This window comes from Cetorhinus maximus, chromosome 11, assembly GCF_964194155.1.
Source record: "Cetorhinus maximus chromosome 11, sCetMax3.hap1.1, whole genome shotgun sequence".
NCBI classification, from domain to species: Eukaryota; Metazoa; Chordata; class Chondrichthyes; order Lamniformes; family Cetorhinidae; genus Cetorhinus; species Cetorhinus maximus.
The window spans coordinates 106,906,650-106,925,702 of record NC_135889.1 but is presented as its reverse complement, the minus strand read 5'-3'; the positions used below and the strand labels follow the sequence as shown (position 1 = coordinate 106,925,702).

Here is a 19,053-nt window from a genome sequence, read left to right as displayed (position 1 = left end):
GGAAGGTTAAGAAGATGTAGTTGTGCAGCCTGGGCATGAGTGTTAATCACTTGTACATAATGTACACTATTGTAAATAAACACCCAAGAATGTCTTCTTGCCTATGGCTCCTTGTTCTGATGAGCAGTGTTTGTGTCACTCAGATGTGAAACCATGGTTCCTCCACAAGATAAAGGTGGAAGTCTCAGTGCAGGACCTCTTCCCTGTGCAGTGTGTAACCATCAGAACCAAGTGATGGTCTTATTCACACTTGTTGGACACATTTATGATGCCTGCACCTCAATGGTGCTTGGCATTGCTGCCAGAATGTTGTGAGCTGGCGTCACGCAGTTCCATCATTCTCTCTATGTGCTCTCAGCACCTTTGAAGTGGGGCTGCACCCCCCATCTCTTTAGCATCTGTGTCTAGTTAAGGTGTGGTCTTGAAGTGGACAGGTGATGAAGGCTGATAAAGGATCAGGTGCACTTAAAGTTTCACGGCTTTGCCCCCTTGATACAACCCTGTTCACAGAGCACAAGTGGGCTGCCATCAGCCACAAAGGAATCAAACGTTCAGAGGCAATGAGAAGATCTATGGAGTGTCTTCACTGCATGTCATCATCTTCCTCCTGGAATCTAACAACTATTAGGGCCTCCGTTGCATCTGCATGATATAAGCCTGAGCACTGAAGGTGTGTGCGCTACCATCAGCCACACAGGAGTCAAACGTTCACAGGTGCAAGGTGAGGATGTCAGGACTGTCCTCACTGCATCTCGTCATCATCCTCTTGTGGCTACTAGGGCCTCACAAGCTCGCCTGCCTCATCTCGCCAGTGCGATCCTTGTCTTCGGGGACCTCATCACCCTCATTCCCTTCGACATCCTCCTCATCGGAGGAAATGTGCAGCTTTTCCATCTCCTCCTCAGCCAGGCCCTCCTCCCGTTGCAGCGCCAGGTTGTGTAGCGCGCAGCAAGCTACGATGATGTGCGACACCCTCTGGGGATTGCATTGCTGTGCTCCACCAGACCTGTCGAGGCACTGGAACCTCATTTTCAAAATGCCAATCATTTGCTCCACCAAAGTCCAGGTTGCGGCGTGAGCCTCATTATACCGTCTCTCTGCTGCAGTCTGAGGCCATTGCACAGGCGTCATCAGCCACATCCTGTGTGGGTAGCCTTGTCCCCGAGGAGCCATCCCTGCAGCCTCTCTGGACCCTGGAAGATGCCAAGGATCTGAGACTTGCTGAGGATGTGGGAGTCGTGGATGCTCCCTGGGAAACGTGTGCAGACCTGTTTGTGGTGGTCGCAGACCAACTGAACATTCAGCGAGCCCTTGCTGTACATAGTTGACTGCTTGTTGCCACGAAGATCTGAACGCCACATGAATGCAGTTGATGGCACCCTGCACGTGTGGAAAACCAGAGTTTGCTGCAAATCCCAGTGCTCTTGCTTCCGGCTTGTCTGATCCCAGTCAAAGTGTACGAAGTTCTGTGCCTTCGTGAAGATGGCGTCTGTGACCTCCTGGATGCACCGGCAGGTGGAGGCTTGGAGATTCCGGACAAATCACTGGTGGAGTCTTAGAAGGAGCCACTGGCATAAAAATTGAGCGCCGCGATCACTTTCACGGCCACTGGCAGTGGATGCTATCCATGTCCCCGTGGCGCCAAATCCTGCAGCAGCTGGCATATGAGGCCGACCAGTTCCCTGGACATGCGCAGTCTTCAGCGATACTGTTCTCAGTCATCTGCAGGAATGTCAAGTGCTGTCTATAGACCCTGGGTCTATTCAGACAATGAAGAGGATTGTCAAAAGGATACAACAGGATATAGATCGGTTGGAGACTTGGGCGGAGAAACGGCAGATGGAGTTTAATCCGGACAAATGCGAGGTAATGCATTTTGAAAGGTCTAATACAGGCAGGGATTATACAGTAAATGGCAGAACCCTTAAGTGCATCGACGGCCAGAGGGATCTGGGTGTACAGGTCCACAGGTCACTGAAAGTGGCAACGCAGGTGGATAAGGTAGTCAGGAAGGCATATGGCATATGCTTGCCTTCATTGGCAGGGGTATTGAGTATAAAAGCTGGGAAGTCATGCTGCAGCTGTATAGAACCTTGGTTAGGCCACACTTGGAATATTGCGTGCAATTCTGGTCACCACATTACCAGAAGGATATGGAGGCATTGGAGAGGGTGCAGAGGAGGTTTACCAGGATACTGCCTGGTCTGGAGGTTATTAGCTATGAGGAGAGGTTGGAGAAACTCGGATTGTTCTCACTAGAGCGACGGAGATTGAGGGGCGACTTGATAGAAGTTTACAAAATTATGAGTGGCATGGACAGAGTAGATTGTCAGAAGTTTTTTCCCAGGGTGGAAGAGTCAATTACTAGGGGACATAGATTTAAGGTGAGAGGAGAAAACTATAGAGGAGATGCGCGGGGCAAGTCTTTTACGCAGAGGTAGTGAGTGTCTGGAATTCGCTGCCAGAGGAGGTGGTGGAAGCAGGTACGATAGTGGTGTTTAAGAGGCAGCTTGACAAATACATGAATAGGATGGGAATAGAGGGATACGGACCCCGGAAGTGCAAAATGTTTTAGTTGACGGGCAATATGATCGGCGCAGGCTTGGATGGCCAAAGGGCCTGTTCCTGTGCTGTACTTTTCTTTGTTCTTTGAGGTGCCTACGAGCGAAGGCCTGTTGTGGATCTTCAGCTGCGTGCACAGGAGGCCCTGCTGCACCTTAACCTTGAGAGTGCTCCTTCCATTGACGAGCCAGGTACCTCCATCACACTCTTCTCCTCACTCTTCTCCTTATCTGCTCCCTGGACGCCATGAGACGTACCACTAGATCACCAGGATCCAGGATCCTAATAAAAGCAAAATACTGTGGATGATGGAAACATGAAGAAAAAAACGGAAAATGCTGGAAAAACACAGCAGGCCTGACAACATCTGTGGAGAGAGAAACAGAGTTAATGTTTCGAGCCCGGATGACTCTTCTTCAGAATCGTTAACTCTGTTCTATGATCCTGATGTTCTCCTCCTGCAGGATCAATGAGAGAGACACGTGGGTTAGCATATGTGACCTAAGAACCTCTCTTGGTTAAGTCTGAAGGCCCCTTCACACATGCAGGAGAGTGCTGGCCACCACTTAGATAGCCAGTGTGTAGTGTGCTTCATGGCTGTCCGAAACCCCACCCACCTCTGCCCCACTCCAGTTGACCAATTGGCACCACTTTCAGCCACCAGACTACATGCTGCGCTCTCAGGAGCAGGCATTCTCCTAACCCACACTGCAAGGCTGCACCGTTAGCTTGAACCGTAATGGATTCATTACATGTGGCTGTGAGTGCCTCCACCAGTGACTGCGCTATGGCCACCTTTCACAAGGGGATTCTACAACTTGCCCAGTCGTCCAATTGTTCTGCAGCCCCCTAAACTGCACATAAATTTGTAGCCTGCGCCCGAGGGGTGAAAAGTTCTGGAGCATTTGGTGGCTCATTCATGCTTTTGCGCTGCTTGAGGGGACAGAAATGCTTCAGAGACCGGGCTCCCAGCATGTCAATGGAGCTGCTGCTGAACGGTCTCAGATGTGGGGGACTGCTCACTTTTGACAAGCTTTTCCAAGTGCGTGGCCGCATCCCTCACCCTCCTGCCCTTCCCCAGCATGTGCTTGTGTACTTCCATCAGTCTGTGCCACCTTGCCCCCCTTCCCCCCCCCCCACCCCAGGCCCCACCCCAGACTGAAGCCCTTGCCCTGCTGGGGCACAACATTGAAAGGCAGCCTGAAAAAAAGCGACTTGCCTGTGCCCCCGCCGAATGCACGTCTCCCCTTCCTTGGATGTCCTACGGCCGATTCTTGTGAGCGCTGTGCAAGGTTGTGTGCACTCAGCTCAGAGTTCCCCTTGAAGTTCAGCTCGCCAGGTGCATGCCTTTTAAATCACGCCGTTCTGAAGTCACACCGATGTGGGAGGTAAATTTGACTTGTGGGGATCATTCTGGTGTGCAGGTACAATGACGAGATGCAGATGCATTAAAATTAAGTTCCTGACGTTGGACGACGGGAAACACAGCCCGCCATCGATGGGCCGGGTGGACGATCACAAACTGGTTTCACGACATCGTAAAGCCAATTTTTGGTCTTCCCGCCATATTGTCTGCTCACACCACCAAACACGTCTATCGCCAATGGGAATGGAAAATTCCAGCCAAAGTGTGATGTCTGGGTTGTTGCGAAGTAAAAAAAAGACTTGCGTTTATATAGCACCTTTCATCACCACAGGACATCCCAAAGCACTTAACAGCCAATGGAGTATTTTTTAGTCACTTTTATAATGTGTGAGACATGGCAGCCAATTTGTGCACAGCAAGCTCCCACAAACAGCAATGTGATAATGACCAGATAATCTGTTGATCAAGGCATAAAAATTGGCCAGAACACTGGGGATAACTCTCCTGCTCTCCTTCAAAGTAGAGCCAAGGGATCTTTTCAGTCCGCCTGAGAGGGAGCCTTAGTTTAACATCTGTGGGCCTGAATCCAAAACCTTCTGACCAAGGTGCAAGGGCTACCAGCCATTCCCCTAATACCCCCCGTGGTCAAATAGCTTGCAGTCACTCAGTCTTTCGGTTTACATATGGTCACTTGATCGAAGTACTGCAAGTTAGCTACTGCCTGTGCATTTGTACCCCCAAGGGTATCAGTAGTTTGTTTACCTTAAAGATTTTGCTTTCATTGAACTTTCTCATGGCACTGTATTTAACCACACAAATCTTCTGCCTTTTTGTTTAGGACATGCAGGAATGAAGCCTAGTGATGTTGCAAGTGTACTGCTGGATGCAATAAATGATTATGTGTTAGACTTCGTTCAACCTTCACTGTCTTTGATAAGGATTATTTTGTTCGAACCACGGATGATGGATGCATTTCGCCAATGTATGGAGCAGCGTTTCAGAGTTTCACAGCCTGCAGGTGAGGAATTTTTCAGCACAATATCCCTGCAGATGCTTTCCATAATCTTGAAACCCCGTTCGGTAAGTATCATTATTTTGCACTGTTGGCATCAAGCTGTTGCAAGTCAGCTTCATTCACTCCTGCCCACCATGTGCCATTATCTCAAAAAAGCAACCATGGGGCCAATGTAACATTCCCGTTTGTTATATTAATCAGCCTTATCACAACAACAATAAGAACAACTTGTATTTATACAGCACCTTTCATCTAGTCAAACATCCCAATATAGTTTGAAGGAGTGTTGTCAAGAAAAAAGTTACACCAAGCCAAGGTGATATTAGGGCAGATGACCAAGAGCTTGGCTAAAGAGTAAGCTTTTAAGGAATGTCTTAAAGGAGGAAAGAGAGGTGGAGAGGTTTAGGGAAGGAATTCTACATCTTAGGGACCAGGCAAATGAAGGCACAGCCACCGATGGTGGAGTGGTTAAAATCAGGATGTTCAAGTGGCCAGAGTTGGAGGAGTGTGGGTATCTTGGAGGGCTGCAAAAGGTTACAGAGATAGGGTGGTGCGAGGCCTTGGGATATGAAACAAGGTTGAGAATTTTAAAATCTAGGCATTGCTTAACTAAGAGCCGTTGTAGGTCAGCAAGCACAGAGGTGATGGGCGAATGGGACTTGGAGCAAGTTAGCACAGGGACAGCAGAGTTTTGGATAACAGCAAGTTTATGGAGGGTAGAACATGTGAGGCCTACCAGGGGTGCGTTGGAATCATCGACTCTAGAAGTAACAAATCCATGGGTGAGGATTGTGAACAGGTGAGCTGAGGCAGGGGTAGAGTCAGGTGATATTACTGGGGTGGAAGTAGGCGATCTTAGTGGAGGCATGGTTATGTAGTCGGAAGCTCATCTTGGAGTCAGGGTTGCAAACAGTCTCATTCAGCTTAAGATGTAAGAACTTAATGAACTTGTGACCTCAAGCTCCTGACATATATCGAAGTCAAAGAGTATTTTGTACTTTCCCCTTTTGAAATATATATGATGATATTAGAGTTTTGTAGTTACATTGCAAAAAATCAGAGCTGAACTCCTGAGGTGAGGTGAGAGTGACTGCCCTTGACATCAAGGCAGCACTTGACTGAGTGTGGCATCAAGGAGCCCCAGCAAAACTGGAGTCAATGGGAATCAGGGGGGAAACTCTCCGCTGTTTGGAGTCATACCTAGCAGAAAGAAAGGTCGTTGTGGTTGTTGGAAGTCAGTTCTTTCAGCTCCAGGACACGTGCCTGGATGAGTGCAGCTCCCACAGCACTCAGGAAGCTGGACACCGTCCAGGACAAGTCAGTCCGCTTGATTGGCACCAGATCCACAAACATTCACTCCCTCCACCACCGACGCACAGGAGCAGCAGTGAGTACCATCTACAAGATGCACTGCAGGAATTCACCAAGGCTCCTTCGACAGCACCTTCCAAACCCACGACCACTACCACCTAGAAGGACAAGGGTAGCAGGTAGATGGGAACACTGCCCCCTTGAAGTTCCCCTCCAAGTCACTTACCACCCTGACTTGGAAATATATCACCGTTCCTTCACTGTCGCTGGGTCAAAATCCTGGAACTTCCTCCCAAACAGCACTGTGCATGTGCCTACACCACATGGACTGCAACGGTTCAAGGAGGCAGCTCACCACCACGTTTTCAAGGGCAACTAGGGATGGGCAATAAATGCTGGCCCAGCCAGCAAAGCCCATATCCCATGAATGAATAAAAAAAAATCTACTAATATTTTGATACTGGCAGTTAATTGATGTCTGGTATATTCTGGAGGTGACACTGTTTAAGGTAGTGAATCCTTCAGCAGGCATTTTACATTGTTGCATTCGGTGTATTGCCGAGCCCTGCAGATCTAATTCCATCTGAATTGGAGCGAGGTTAGGATTGCTTTTTGGAGGTGTACTTGGTTAATCTTCTTTAGCAGTCTCAGACTCCAAAGACTCCTCATTTTAAAGTCGTACATTCTGTCCTTATTATAATTCCAGCATTAATTCCTTTCTCCACACTGGAAAATGCCAGCAGAAAGTCTGGACTAAACATGGTATATATGTTATATAACTTTTATTTTTCAGCACAAGCGACTTTTTCGGTGAAGCCTGTTCCTGCCACCAAACCTTTTCTTGCCGCCAACTCTGTTCTTGCCACCAAAACTGTTCCTGCAGTCAAACCTGTTTATCCAATCATTCTGAGGGCAGCAAAGCGTTTGATTGGCATAGTTGAGGTATATGGCATGACGAAGAATGACATTGCTAAGGCTCAGAAGTATGTTGAAGATCTAATTAAAAAAAAATGCCAAAGCAAAGCCATATGCAATGAATATGCAGCCTGCTTCTCAGATGGTGAAAGACAACAAATCGTAGATCTCTGTCAAAAGCATCAACTGAAAGTTGAAATTCAGCAAACAAAAATAACAATAGATGGGCACAATATCGATGTTCTGGAATCCTTTATGGAAGTGAATTCTATGCTGCAGGCTGCCAAAGGAAGAGAGGATAGAAAGCAGGAAGAGACTCATATGAAGAAGATTGTTCAGTGGGAGTTTGTGCACAATGGAACAGTTCAACCTTATGATGAATCTTTAAACTGCGACCTTGAGAAAGCTTACCTGGATAAAAAGAAAACCTTAGTTTGCATGAAAAATGGGACAACGTGCACCATTGACTTTGACAAGATGCAAGAAAAAGATTCAAAAGGAAACTTAGTGGATATTAAGAGAAGACTTCTTGAAGCAGGTATGTCAAAACAAATAGTTATCTTTATAAAAGAATTAATCGGGGAACCTGGTGCACACATCATGCTGAAACTTCTTAACTGACTTTAGTTTCTTCATTAATTTTCATTTAGATTGCATTTTGAATAACAGTTTCTTTGTCTTTTTGAGCAAGTCTGAAGTTAAAAGCCTAGAACCCTGGTTTGGCTACTTACTGCTGGAAGTGTGGTATGGCCCAGTCTGCCCCAGCAAAGACCCATCCAAATTCTGTGACCAGGGTTAATAGCACAACAGAGCAGGGATTAACTTTGTGTGTCCACCCTGATCTCTGTCAAATGAACCTAGATAGAAAGTGATGGCATGTTGAACTTCAGGTGAGCACCGCATCAGGTATAGCTATAATGTTGTCACCCTGTAAGTTGAGTAACACACGAAGAATAATCACCAACAGAAGGTGTTGGAGAGTTTCCTAACTTATGGGTGAATGGCCTGGATTTTCACTCATTCGGGAAGAGTTGGTAGCCCTTTAAAAATGGCGGATTTGACCCAATTCCAGGATTCCTGACTCTATTCCCAGTTTTCCAGTTTTCAACAGGGCCTTTAAAGGGTGCAGGCTCAGATGGAATAGTCTTAGTCCTCTGCAATTTTCATGGAGTCGGACCAGGTTTTAAAGGACTTTAGGTTCATGGCCCCTCGGAGGGGAACTTATAAAGCGTAAATTCAAAAGGTACTTCTCAAGGGCCCTATACATTTAAAGTATGCCCCCCTACCCACCCACTATGGCTCCTCATATCTCCCATCGCAGTGTATGCTCCCTCACAGCCCCCTATGGCCTCTCATGCTCCCTATGCCAAGGTATTCCCCTCACCCAGCCCCTATGCCCCCTCATACTTTCCATGCAAAGATATGCCCCGCCACCCACCCCCTATGACTCCTCACACTCCCCATGCCAGAGTAAGGGCCCCCTATGGCACACAGAATGAGGCTTAGCTGAGAGCCTGGAAATCCATTAACCTTTTGAAACACCTGAGCCACAGAGAAAACATTGTTTGATTGACAGTTCTGGCTCTCAGTTCTCTGCTGTTAATGTCACAATGTTTACTTACACAAGGTTAAGAGGTTTCAAGTGCCTACAGTTTCAGCTATTTAAACTTTAATGTGTCTGAATGTTTAATACTTTTATCACCCTTTAGTAAAAATGGTTTTTTTTTAAGAAAGTGGAAAATTATCAATGAATGACTTTTTTAAAGCTTTTTTTTACAAATCCTGCTGTCACTGTAGTGTTCATTGTAGATACTGGGTGAATGGGCATGGAACTGCTATAGCCTGGCATTAATGCTGATTGAAGAGATAGTTCGATGATGTGGTGGTAAACCCTGAAGATGGAGGAGCTAAGATTTTCCTCACTCAAATTTACTGTACCTCCAGCATGTTTAGGATCAGGACTGAAGGCATGAGATTGTGTGAAATAACATATGGTGAAATAACAGAAAGCACAGTGATGCTACCATGTTATGATTATAAAAATATCGGCATTGGAATGCAAGCAGGCAGGTTTGATATCTGGGAAATTTTGCTTAATTATCTTCAGTAGCCAGAAGGAAACTTAAAGTATTTTCTTCTTGAAAGTTTACACTTTGTGTCATGAAACTAACATTTTTTCATTATATTATTGTGGTTTATTGTAAAGTAGGTTTATGGGTGTGAGTATAGATGGTTCTGGCTGTGTGATTTAATTGAATTAGAGTCAGATAGACTGCAAGCTTGAAATTACCAAAATAAGTTAAGGGTAAAAGGCATTTGAAATGCTCATGAGTAAACATGGATGAGGTCTTCGCATCTATATTTTGAGATATGTGAAGGGGTTGTTTAGGTTTCAAAGGGATGATTGGATGTTTACAACTAACAAGATAAGCAAGGCCAAGCAGCGTGTTTATTTTTCCCAAAAGTACTAACCATATTTGCAACATGAAAAATTTGTATATTATGGGAAAAGTAAACTTCCAAAGACATATAGAACAATGGAATTTGCAGATTAAAGAGAAAGAAACATATATAAAGAGGATAGAAGGCTATGTTGTGGGGCCATGTAAGATCTAAGAGGACCATGTAAAACATCCTTGGGGAGGCCTCCAGCCACTTTATCAGAAGTCTGCTGTGTCCAGTAAGCAAAGGTGAAGGAAAGCCTTTGGAATGCCACTGTCAAATGCGTGCTATGGTAAACTTGCTGGCTTGCTATTTAAATTCAAAATCTATTTTGGACTGCCTTGAAGGGGGTGTATTGTTGGGAGTCAGGTTAATTAGGGATTTTGCGATTTGTCAGCAGGAAGCCTGGACTAAACATGTTATATATGTTATATAAATTTCATTTAGTACAGTATTAAGTAACTGCAATCTTAAGTATGTGCTAGAAATCTTTTTTGGTAATAAATGTTTTAATTTTAAAAAAATCTCTAAAGGTATTAGTGGACTCATTACTTCAGAATTCAATGCACAAATCTTCTCATAATAAATAAAAATTGCAAAACCATTGTGGTAGCATAGCCAAGTTTCCCTTGTGGATTTTGTCTGCCTGGCACGCATCATCTGCCAAGTCATAACACTTGACAGTTTAAGTAATGCCCCAAATGTTTTCAACTCAGTGAGCAGAGTTAAGCAGGAATTAATTGCCTTTACCGTATGGTTTTACTTTGATATTTGATGACAAGAATGAAGCAGGTATCTGAACTAAACTGATTTGCAAAGATAGATCATTTACAAATGAATAGTGAAACTTTGACGTTAACTTTTGGAATGCACGTTCCTACTGCATTTGCATCTATTTTATGTTCCAGCCAAACTCGAACTCCCAACAAATTGGATTGACATGAAAGATCAGGAAGTTTTAATGGTTACGCTTCAGGCAAGTACAACAGAATACAAAGATGTAGCAGCGACATTCGAGAAATCTTGTCAGAACACAATTGTCGACATAGTCAAGGTACGCATGTTCAATAAAATTTGACATCATATGTTATTGCCTGTTACTCAGCTTTATCCTGTAAAGCAAACCACTAAAATTTCTACTAAACACAGGTCAGATGCCAGACATTAAAAATAAAAAGCTAACAGTTAAGATTTAAGGAATGGATGTGATTTGTTTTGGATTCTGGTTTGAAATCCATTCATTTTTCTACCTATAGGGCAGAATTTTTCGCTCGTTGGTTGGGCATGTCTGAGACCCGATCGAGTGCAAGACGCGTGCGATGACGTCGGGCGAGTGTCCTGACGTTATTGCGCACTTGCGCGATATTTCAGTCGGAGGGCGCACGCGGGAGTTGGCAGCCCGCCGGCCGATAATTAAGCGGCCTATTAAAGCCCTTAATGAACAAATTGATTGAAATTTTTCACTACCCCTCCGACCGTTAGGTTGCCGGGCGGGGGAAAAGGCCAAGCTGCCTTTGCATTTTTGGCGAAGCCTCATCCACGGGCGGGATGAGGCTTTGACCAGTGATTAAAAGAATGTTTAAATCTTTTTGCACTCCTATCAAACATGTCCCCGCTCATGTGACAGAATCACACGAGGGGACATGCTTTCACTGTTTTTCATTTCTTTATTTTGAGTGCTGAAAATCGTCAGCTCCCCAAGGCAGCTCTGTGCCTCGTGGAGCTGTTACTGCACGCACCCACACGCATGCGCAAACTTCGTCGCTCGCGTTCCTCTCGCCCCCACCCCGGCAGCGCTGCAGCAGGCGTTTCACGCTAACTGGCCGTTAATTGCGGGTTGTGGTCGGGTTCCCCACTGCTCCCCGGCCCGCCCACCAGGCCTGCACAACGACTGGAAAATCCTGGCCATTGTATAAAGTCTTATCTCTGCCTGTACTTTGTGTATTTAAACCCTCCCACCAGGGTAGCATCTCAAGATTTTCATTGTCAACTCCTCAGCTTTGGATTTTGGGAAGCTGGCCAGCAAAACTGAGGAAGGAGACTTCTGGATCAGGAGGGCCACATACCTGCTGGATTCAGCATTGCTACCCGGACAACTCCTCCATGATTGGACACCTCACCCTTTTCAGTTCCCCCCTTCCAACTCCACTCCCCGCCCCGAGGCTTCTGATTTGCCACCCCTTGAGGCCTCCGATCTATCCTCCGAGACCCTCTAGTTCCACCACTCCTCACCGCTCAGAGGCCTCTGGCCTCACTTTCCAAAGCCTCTGATCTACCCCCAGGCCTCTGGTCACCAATTCCGCCCCAATCTCCAATCCCCTGCCACGAGGTCTTCGAACTCCCTTCCACCAACACCATCTCCGCCACCGAGGTCTGCGATCTCATCCCTCCACTCTCCCCTGATTCCTTAAGCTTCCAATCTCTGCCCACCTGCAGCATTGTACAAAGCTCCACCTGGTTTCGGGCCCCTTCCCTGCATACCTGCTTCCCAAATTACTGTAAGTTTTATTATTTAACTATAAGCTATCGTGTAAAATCAAAGTAAATAAGGACAGAATGTATTACCGTAAAATAGAGACGGAATTCTGTTCTTATATTCTGTTTCAGTTATCACCAGCTCTCTAACTGCGCTTCACCTGAAGACCTAAGAACACGTTGGGTCTTGATTGTGGGTGTCCAATTCCATGTACAAGCTTCAAATCCGTTGTTTGGATTTTCCTTTTTACCACCACTTTCAATGAAGCTGGGCCACTAAGATCTTGCTAAGATGACTAAGATCAGCCATGATCTTGTTGAATGGTTAAGCAGGCTCAAAGGCCTACTCAAGCTCCTATTTCCTATGTTCTTATGTAAGACCATTAAAATGCAAATACATCCAGAAATTGTTGTACCAGGAACCTCCTCCTGCAAACCTTTCATTCTGTAGTACTCCAAACACAAAGCATCCCTTCCTCATTTTTGTTTTCCTATACTATTCCATCAAACATCTCCAAACCTGACCTCCAGGAACACCTCTTTCCCCCTACTGGAAAGTTGCTCCACTGGAGATTGAGAATGAATCCCAGTAGAATTCAGCTCTATCCCATTGTCAAATCCCGTTCTGATTGATCGATTTTAGCTCTGTTCAAAATTTCAGGCCCAACTTAATTTAGTGTTCAGTGAGATCCATATGGAATGTCTTTTACTAAATAATATTACTTGCAATTGTTCGTTATTTATTTTTACTTTAAAAACTAATACTGTATAAATATTTCATCCAGATCGAAAGGATTCAGAATCTCAAGCTTTGGCTAAGTTATTCTATCAGGAAAGAAACTGCAGAAAGAAAGAATCCCGGGCTAAATATTGAGCAGATCCTTTATCATGGGACCACAAAGGAAATTTCCCAAAAAGTGAACAAAACTGGCTTCAACAGAAGCTTTTGCGGGAGAAATGGTAAGAACCTGAGAAATACAAGAATAAATAGACCAACATTCTGCTGGAATATTCAGACCTGGCAAAGAAAAGCAGTGAGCAATGTTTGAAAGAGTGAATTCAAATGAAGGAACTTAGCAGCTGCCTGTTCTGAGTTCTTGCTAAGACTTTTGAAGATGACAAATTCAGATGTCAATGGGATGGGGAAAATGTCATTGTAATCAACTCATGGTTAGCTGTAACTAGCTAATGCCATGCAGCACAGAAATAAGGTACACAGACAGACATGTCAACATTGGAGATAATCCAGAAGCTTCACCAGGATGATGCCAGGGGTTGGAAAATGTAGGTATGAGGGGAGACTTGAGATGTTGGAACTATTTCTATTAGAGCAGAGAAAGCTGAGGGAACTCATTTGAGGCCTTTTAAAAAAAATTTTCAAGGGTTTTGATAGGTTGAATAACTCTGGTTGGAGAGTCAGCTGGGAAGTACTTCTTTACTTTGGGAGTTGTAGAATGGTAGTCCTTGGGACAGAGGGTGAATAAGGCAAATTGAATTTGTTAAGGTAAAATAGGACACCTTTGAGATAACAAGTCAGTGCTGCTGTTGAGAGAGTTTGGGAGCGTGCATGTAGTAGTGCATAGAGTTAAGCATGGATCTCAGAATGCAGGGAGTGAGGTGGTTCAAGAAACTTGGAGATACCTGTGATCATGGGTGGATCGGAAACGTGAAGGGAAGAATTTCAGTTGGAACCCATGTGGGATAAGTCAGAGCCAGAGCCAGATCAAATACAACAAGGCAGACAATGGAAATGGACAAGGTAGAAGCAACAAAAAGAAATCCTGTCAGAGAGAAGGGCAGAGCTTTTTCAAGGTGGGAATTCCTGGAAGATTAGTGGCTGTGAATGAAAGAAAGGTAAAATACTTAACGGATGCTGAAAATCTGAAATAAAAACTGAAAACGCGACTGAGGTCAGGTAGCATCTGTGGAGAGGATTAACGGGCCCAATTTTAAGACATTCTAAATGCACCCACATACACAAAGTTAAAATCAGGCCTAATGTTTCAACACTGTTCATCAGGATTGGTAAAAGGTAGAGATGTAACAAGTTTTAAGTAAGTATAGTGGCAGCAAAAGTGGGGCGCTGGGAAGAACAGAAGGGAAGGTCTGTTACACGGTAGACCATGGTGCAATGCAAAGTAGATGGTAATGGGACAAGAAGCAAAAGTTGTGTCTAGAGGATATGCAAATTGGGAATAACAGAATTGTCATCAAAAGCTGCCGAGAAAATGGGGGCAGAGGTCATGATCTGAAATTTCTGCAAAATGTCTAACTGAAATGTGAGGTGATGTTCCTTGAGTTTCATTGGAACAGCGTAGGAGGCCAATGATTGAGAGGTCGTAGTGGGGCAGAGGATAAAAATGGCAAAGGGTCAGGGTTGTGGTCTGAATGAATGCGTTCTGCAAAGCAGTCACCCAATCTGTATTTGGATTTCCCAGTGTTGAGGAGACCAGATCCTGAGCAATCAAAACAGTACATTAAATTGAAAGAACAACATTTGTATCCAAAGCTAAACCCACTGCCCACCTCTTTCCACATGGCATTGTTCCCTTGTTCATTTTTCAGCTTTAAATGCTTATCTACTCTTTCTTTTAAAGATTCAGAATTCACTGTTTGAACTATTCCGCGGCAAAGCATCCCCTATTCTAAGAACTGCATAAACAACGTTTCCTACTCTCCGCTCCATTTTGGTGAACATTTTAAGTTGATGCACCCTCATCATAGATACCCCTAAACAACCCGAGAAAGTAATCTTTCTCTAGTCAGTGTATCAAAACCCTTTATAATTTTAAAATGTTTCACCAAATCTCATAGCTTCTTCTGTTTGAATACAAACAGGTGCAATATCTGGCCTCCCGTCATAACAACACTTAACCACCCCTGGTGCAATCCTGGAGAACCCTGTGCTGTATATTATAGAATCATAGAATGGTTACAGAACAGAGGAGGCCATTTGGCCCAGCAGATCCATGCTGGCTCTCTGAAAGAGCAACTCGAGCTAGCCTCACTCTCCTGCCCTTCCCCCATAGCCCTGATTTATTTTCTCTCTCCAGGTGCTTAACCAATTTCCTTTTGGAAGCCCTGATTGTATCTGCCTCCACTACACTCTCTGATAGTGCATTCAAAAGCCTAACCATTTGCTGTGTAAAAAAAAGCTCTTTCTTGGTTCTTTTTCCAGTTACCTTAAATCAGTGACCTCTGGTTCTAAACTCTTCCACTACTGGGAACAATTTCTCTCCAACTACTCTGCCTAGACTCTTCATGACTTTGAACATCTTCATCAAACCTCCTCTCAACCTTCTCTTCTCTAAGGAAAATAACCCCAGCTTCTCCAATCTATCCACTTGACTAAAGCCCCTCATCCCTGGAATCATTCTTGTAAATCTTTTCTTCACATGCTCTAAATACTTCACGTGCTTGATAAAGTGCAGTGCGCAGAATTGGACACAATACTCTAATTGATGCCAAACTAGAGCATTATAAAGGTATATCATAATTTCCCTGCTGTTGTACTCTATACCTCTATATATAAAGCCCAGGTTCCCAAATGCCTTTTAAACCACATTCTCAACCTGTCCTGCCACCTTCAATTCACATTCCCCATGGCTTTATTGCTCTTTCTATAACTGAATATCTAAAACTATACATAATACTCTAATAGTGGCTGGAGCAATGCCTTGTACAAATTTATAGTTACTTCTTTATTCTGGCACTTTATCCTCCTAATATGAAGCCTAAAATACTATTAATCTTTTTTTAATGTATCCACCCACGCTCTCATTTTCACAAGCCAAAAACGAAACAGCCTAAAAGTGACGGGCTGCATCTGTCACACGGTCTGCAGAAAAGTCAATCAGCACAAATATATTTTCTGTTCCCTCCCTTTAATCCTCTTTTCTCTGCCTATTTTTAATTTTATGGCATTATTTTTCCTCTTTCCCCATTGGGGAGATCAGCGGTATAGTGGTAGTGTCACTGGACTAGTAATCTGGAATGACCAGGCTAATTCTCTGAGGCTATGGGTTCAAATCCCACCACGGCGGTTGATGGAATTTAAATTTAATTACTAAAATCTGGAATTGAAAGCTCGTCTTGGAGATGAAAGGCCACGAAACTATCATTGATTGCCATAATAAACCCATCTGGCTCACTAATGTCCTTCAGGGAAGCAAATGCGCTGGCCTCCATGTGACTCTAGATCCAGATCAACTGCCTTCTGAAATGGCCGCGCAAGACACTCAGTTCAAGGGCAATTAGGGATGGGCAGCAAATGCTGGCCTTGCCAGTGATGCCCACGTCCCATCAAAGCGTGCAAAAACAAAGACACTTAACTTGCCTGGGATTTTCAAGTTGCAGCTTTTCTATTTACTGTAGCCCTTTGAGTTTTCCCATGTTTTTAGAAGGTGCAATGCAGCAGATTGTCAATTTAAGCAACTATCTAGTAATATATGTTTCATGCTTCTTAGCCACTTTCTACGGAAAAGGAACTTACTTTGCCTTGAATGCCTCGTATTCATGTAAAAATATATACGCCAGCCCGGATTCTGACGGATGCCAATACATTTATCAAGCACGAGTGATTACTGGGAAGAAATGCAGAGGACAACAAAATATGCTGGAACCAACACCAGTAAATGCACAAAACGACCCAGCAGACCTTTGCGACTGTGCAGTGAATAATTTAACTAAGCCCACTACTTTTGTTGTTTTCTGCGATGATGGAGCATATCCTGAGTACTTGATAACCTTCAAAACGAAGACAGTATGAATCAGAAGCACCCTGTCCAGCAACCATGATTTCACAGCAATTTATTAGAATGTCAGTCATATTTTTGGTAAATCCAGCATAGCACAAGTTGCAGCATACACATTGATGATCTGTTCAGGACACTGTAATGTATCAGGTTGCCAGTGGGCACTCTTTCCAACCTAAGGTGAAACAGCATAACCTTAGAAGACAAAGATTAATCATAATCTAGGATGTTGAATGAGGGGGAGGTTAGGCATTGTCAGGGACCCATAGAAATGGTCTGCCACCCCCCCCCCCCCCCTCCCCGACCCCCGCGCCACCCCCGCCACCCTACGACAAGTATTGTAGAGGATGGGAAAGGAATCAGTAAATCCTGTGATCCAGGGAGTGGAGATGGATTGGGTAGGGGAGACCCAAGGAATCTTTGGCGGGGCCAAGAGGGACGCTGCTGCTTCACCTGGCCCGTCAGTAACTTTTAGAATGTCAAAACCAAATTAAAGGCCTTCTGTCGCCAGGCTTCTACCTCCTTTGTCCCAGTAAATGCCTTCACTGATCTTTCAGTGATTCCTTGCCTGTCTGTGACATCAGTATGAATCATTCTCTATTTCCCACACCAGCCGCCATTACGACTGTATAAGTGAGAATGCCACTTTCCTAACAATTTGAATGAAACCAGGTGTTTGTGGGCTGTGGGCCCTCCTCTGTTCAGTTTGCACCTGTCCAAACGTGGGTCACATTGCAAATTAAAAAGAGAAAAAAAAAAACTGCAAATGCTGGAAATTGGAAATTAAAATAGGAAAGGCCAAAAATATTCAGCATATCCATCAATGTTCATTAAGAGAAAACTTAGACTCTGATGTTTTGGGTGCATATACCTTTCAGGGTGAAATATCCCAACCTGTCGTTTTCTCTATGGATGCTAATAGATCTGCTGTATATTTGCAGCATTTTCTGTTTTTACCTCATTTCACATCAGAGCCAATGTGGTTACCAAAGTAAAGAGACAATCACTTTGGGCTGGAGGCAAACAATGAGATGGCACAGCAGTTGATCTCTCACTCCCCTCATGAAAAAGCATCCTGTGCTCATCTGTACTCAAGTCCATTCCAAAATTCTTAGTGTATATGTACAAAAATTCGATTTATATCTTGTCATCTCTGGATGTTGGCATGGCCCCTAATTTACACAAGACTTTTGCCTAAATATGTTCGGTTACCAGAGCGACACAATCCATCCAAATAGGGAAAAACAACCAAAGATATAAGGGAGAACAGGCACACCAGTGTGAGGAGTTAATCCAATTACATTTTAATAGCAATTGTCCTTTAGGATACAAGCTATTTTAGAATATACTGCAAGCATTATGGTTGAAACTATTCTGCAGGATGACTAAATTGCTTTACTGTCAAATTAACTTCTGTGCAATTCCATGTTATAAACTAAAGTAAACAGCTTATTCTAAAGTGCAAAAGTGGTGCTGGGAATCCCTCTGAGGAAGTTATCATTGTAAACATCACTGCCAGTGATTTTGTTCAAATACATTTAATTTAATAAAACACAAGTCCACATATTGTTTTACCTGCCTTGTATACACAACGTTGAGGATTTAAATTTAGCAGAAATAATCGCCAGGATTTGCAATAGCTCTGATGGCAAAACGGTAGGTATTCACCATCGCTACTCCTGTGAAACTGATTGTAACTTCTGGTGTCCGTGCATATGCAGCAATCCAATCGGTGATTTCCCATTGCTCCACAGGGCGCACTGTTGAAGTCCTCACAGATGGAAATCAATTAGAAGTCACTGATTTGATGTGAACTTCCACTTTCTGCTATCTTAATGTTGCTGTAAAAAAAACTTTGGCCAGAATATCGCCATCGGCGTGCGGGGGGGCGGGGGGGGCGGGCCCGACGTGCCAACGCGCAAAATGACGCGCGGTGATGTCGGGCGTACTTCCCGTCATCATTGCGGGTCATTTAGATGGTTCATTCAGCGGGCACGTGCCGGAGGCGGCTACACACCCACCAAACCGTCAGCGACCTATTAAGGCCATTAAAAAAAACCAACTAAAGTTGTTTGCAATGCTGCCCGCCAACCTTAAGAGCCCAAGCAGCCTTCACGTTTTTTTAGGAAACCTCATCCACGAGCGGGATGAGGCTTCCTAAAGCTTTAATTAATTAAATGAAAAAAATTTTCCTAAATATAAAATTTATGCTT

At 44.3% G+C, this 19,053-nt stretch overlaps 1 protein-coding gene across 1 annotated transcript in view; it reads left to right on the top strand.

Annotated features, from left to right (window-relative positions):
- LOC144686814 (protein mono-ADP-ribosyltransferase PARP14-like) overlaps positions 1 to 18,404 on the top strand; it is a 65,600-nt gene extending 47,196 nt beyond the window's left edge. Inside the window, exons 16-20 of the mRNA XM_078552556.1 lie at positions 4,767 to 4,946; positions 7,048 to 7,707; positions 10,520 to 10,665; positions 12,872 to 13,046; positions 16,553 to 18,404. Coding sequence (XP_078408682.1) covers positions 4,767 to 4,946; positions 7,048 to 7,707; positions 10,520 to 10,665; positions 12,872 to 13,046; positions 16,553 to 16,854 — 1,463 coding nt within the window. The 3' untranslated portion in view covers positions 16,855 to 18,404. The remainder of the gene's footprint in view (positions 1 to 4,766; positions 4,947 to 7,047; positions 7,708 to 10,519; positions 10,666 to 12,871; positions 13,047 to 16,552) is intronic.
- Positions 18,405 to 19,053: the final 649 nt, after the last annotated feature.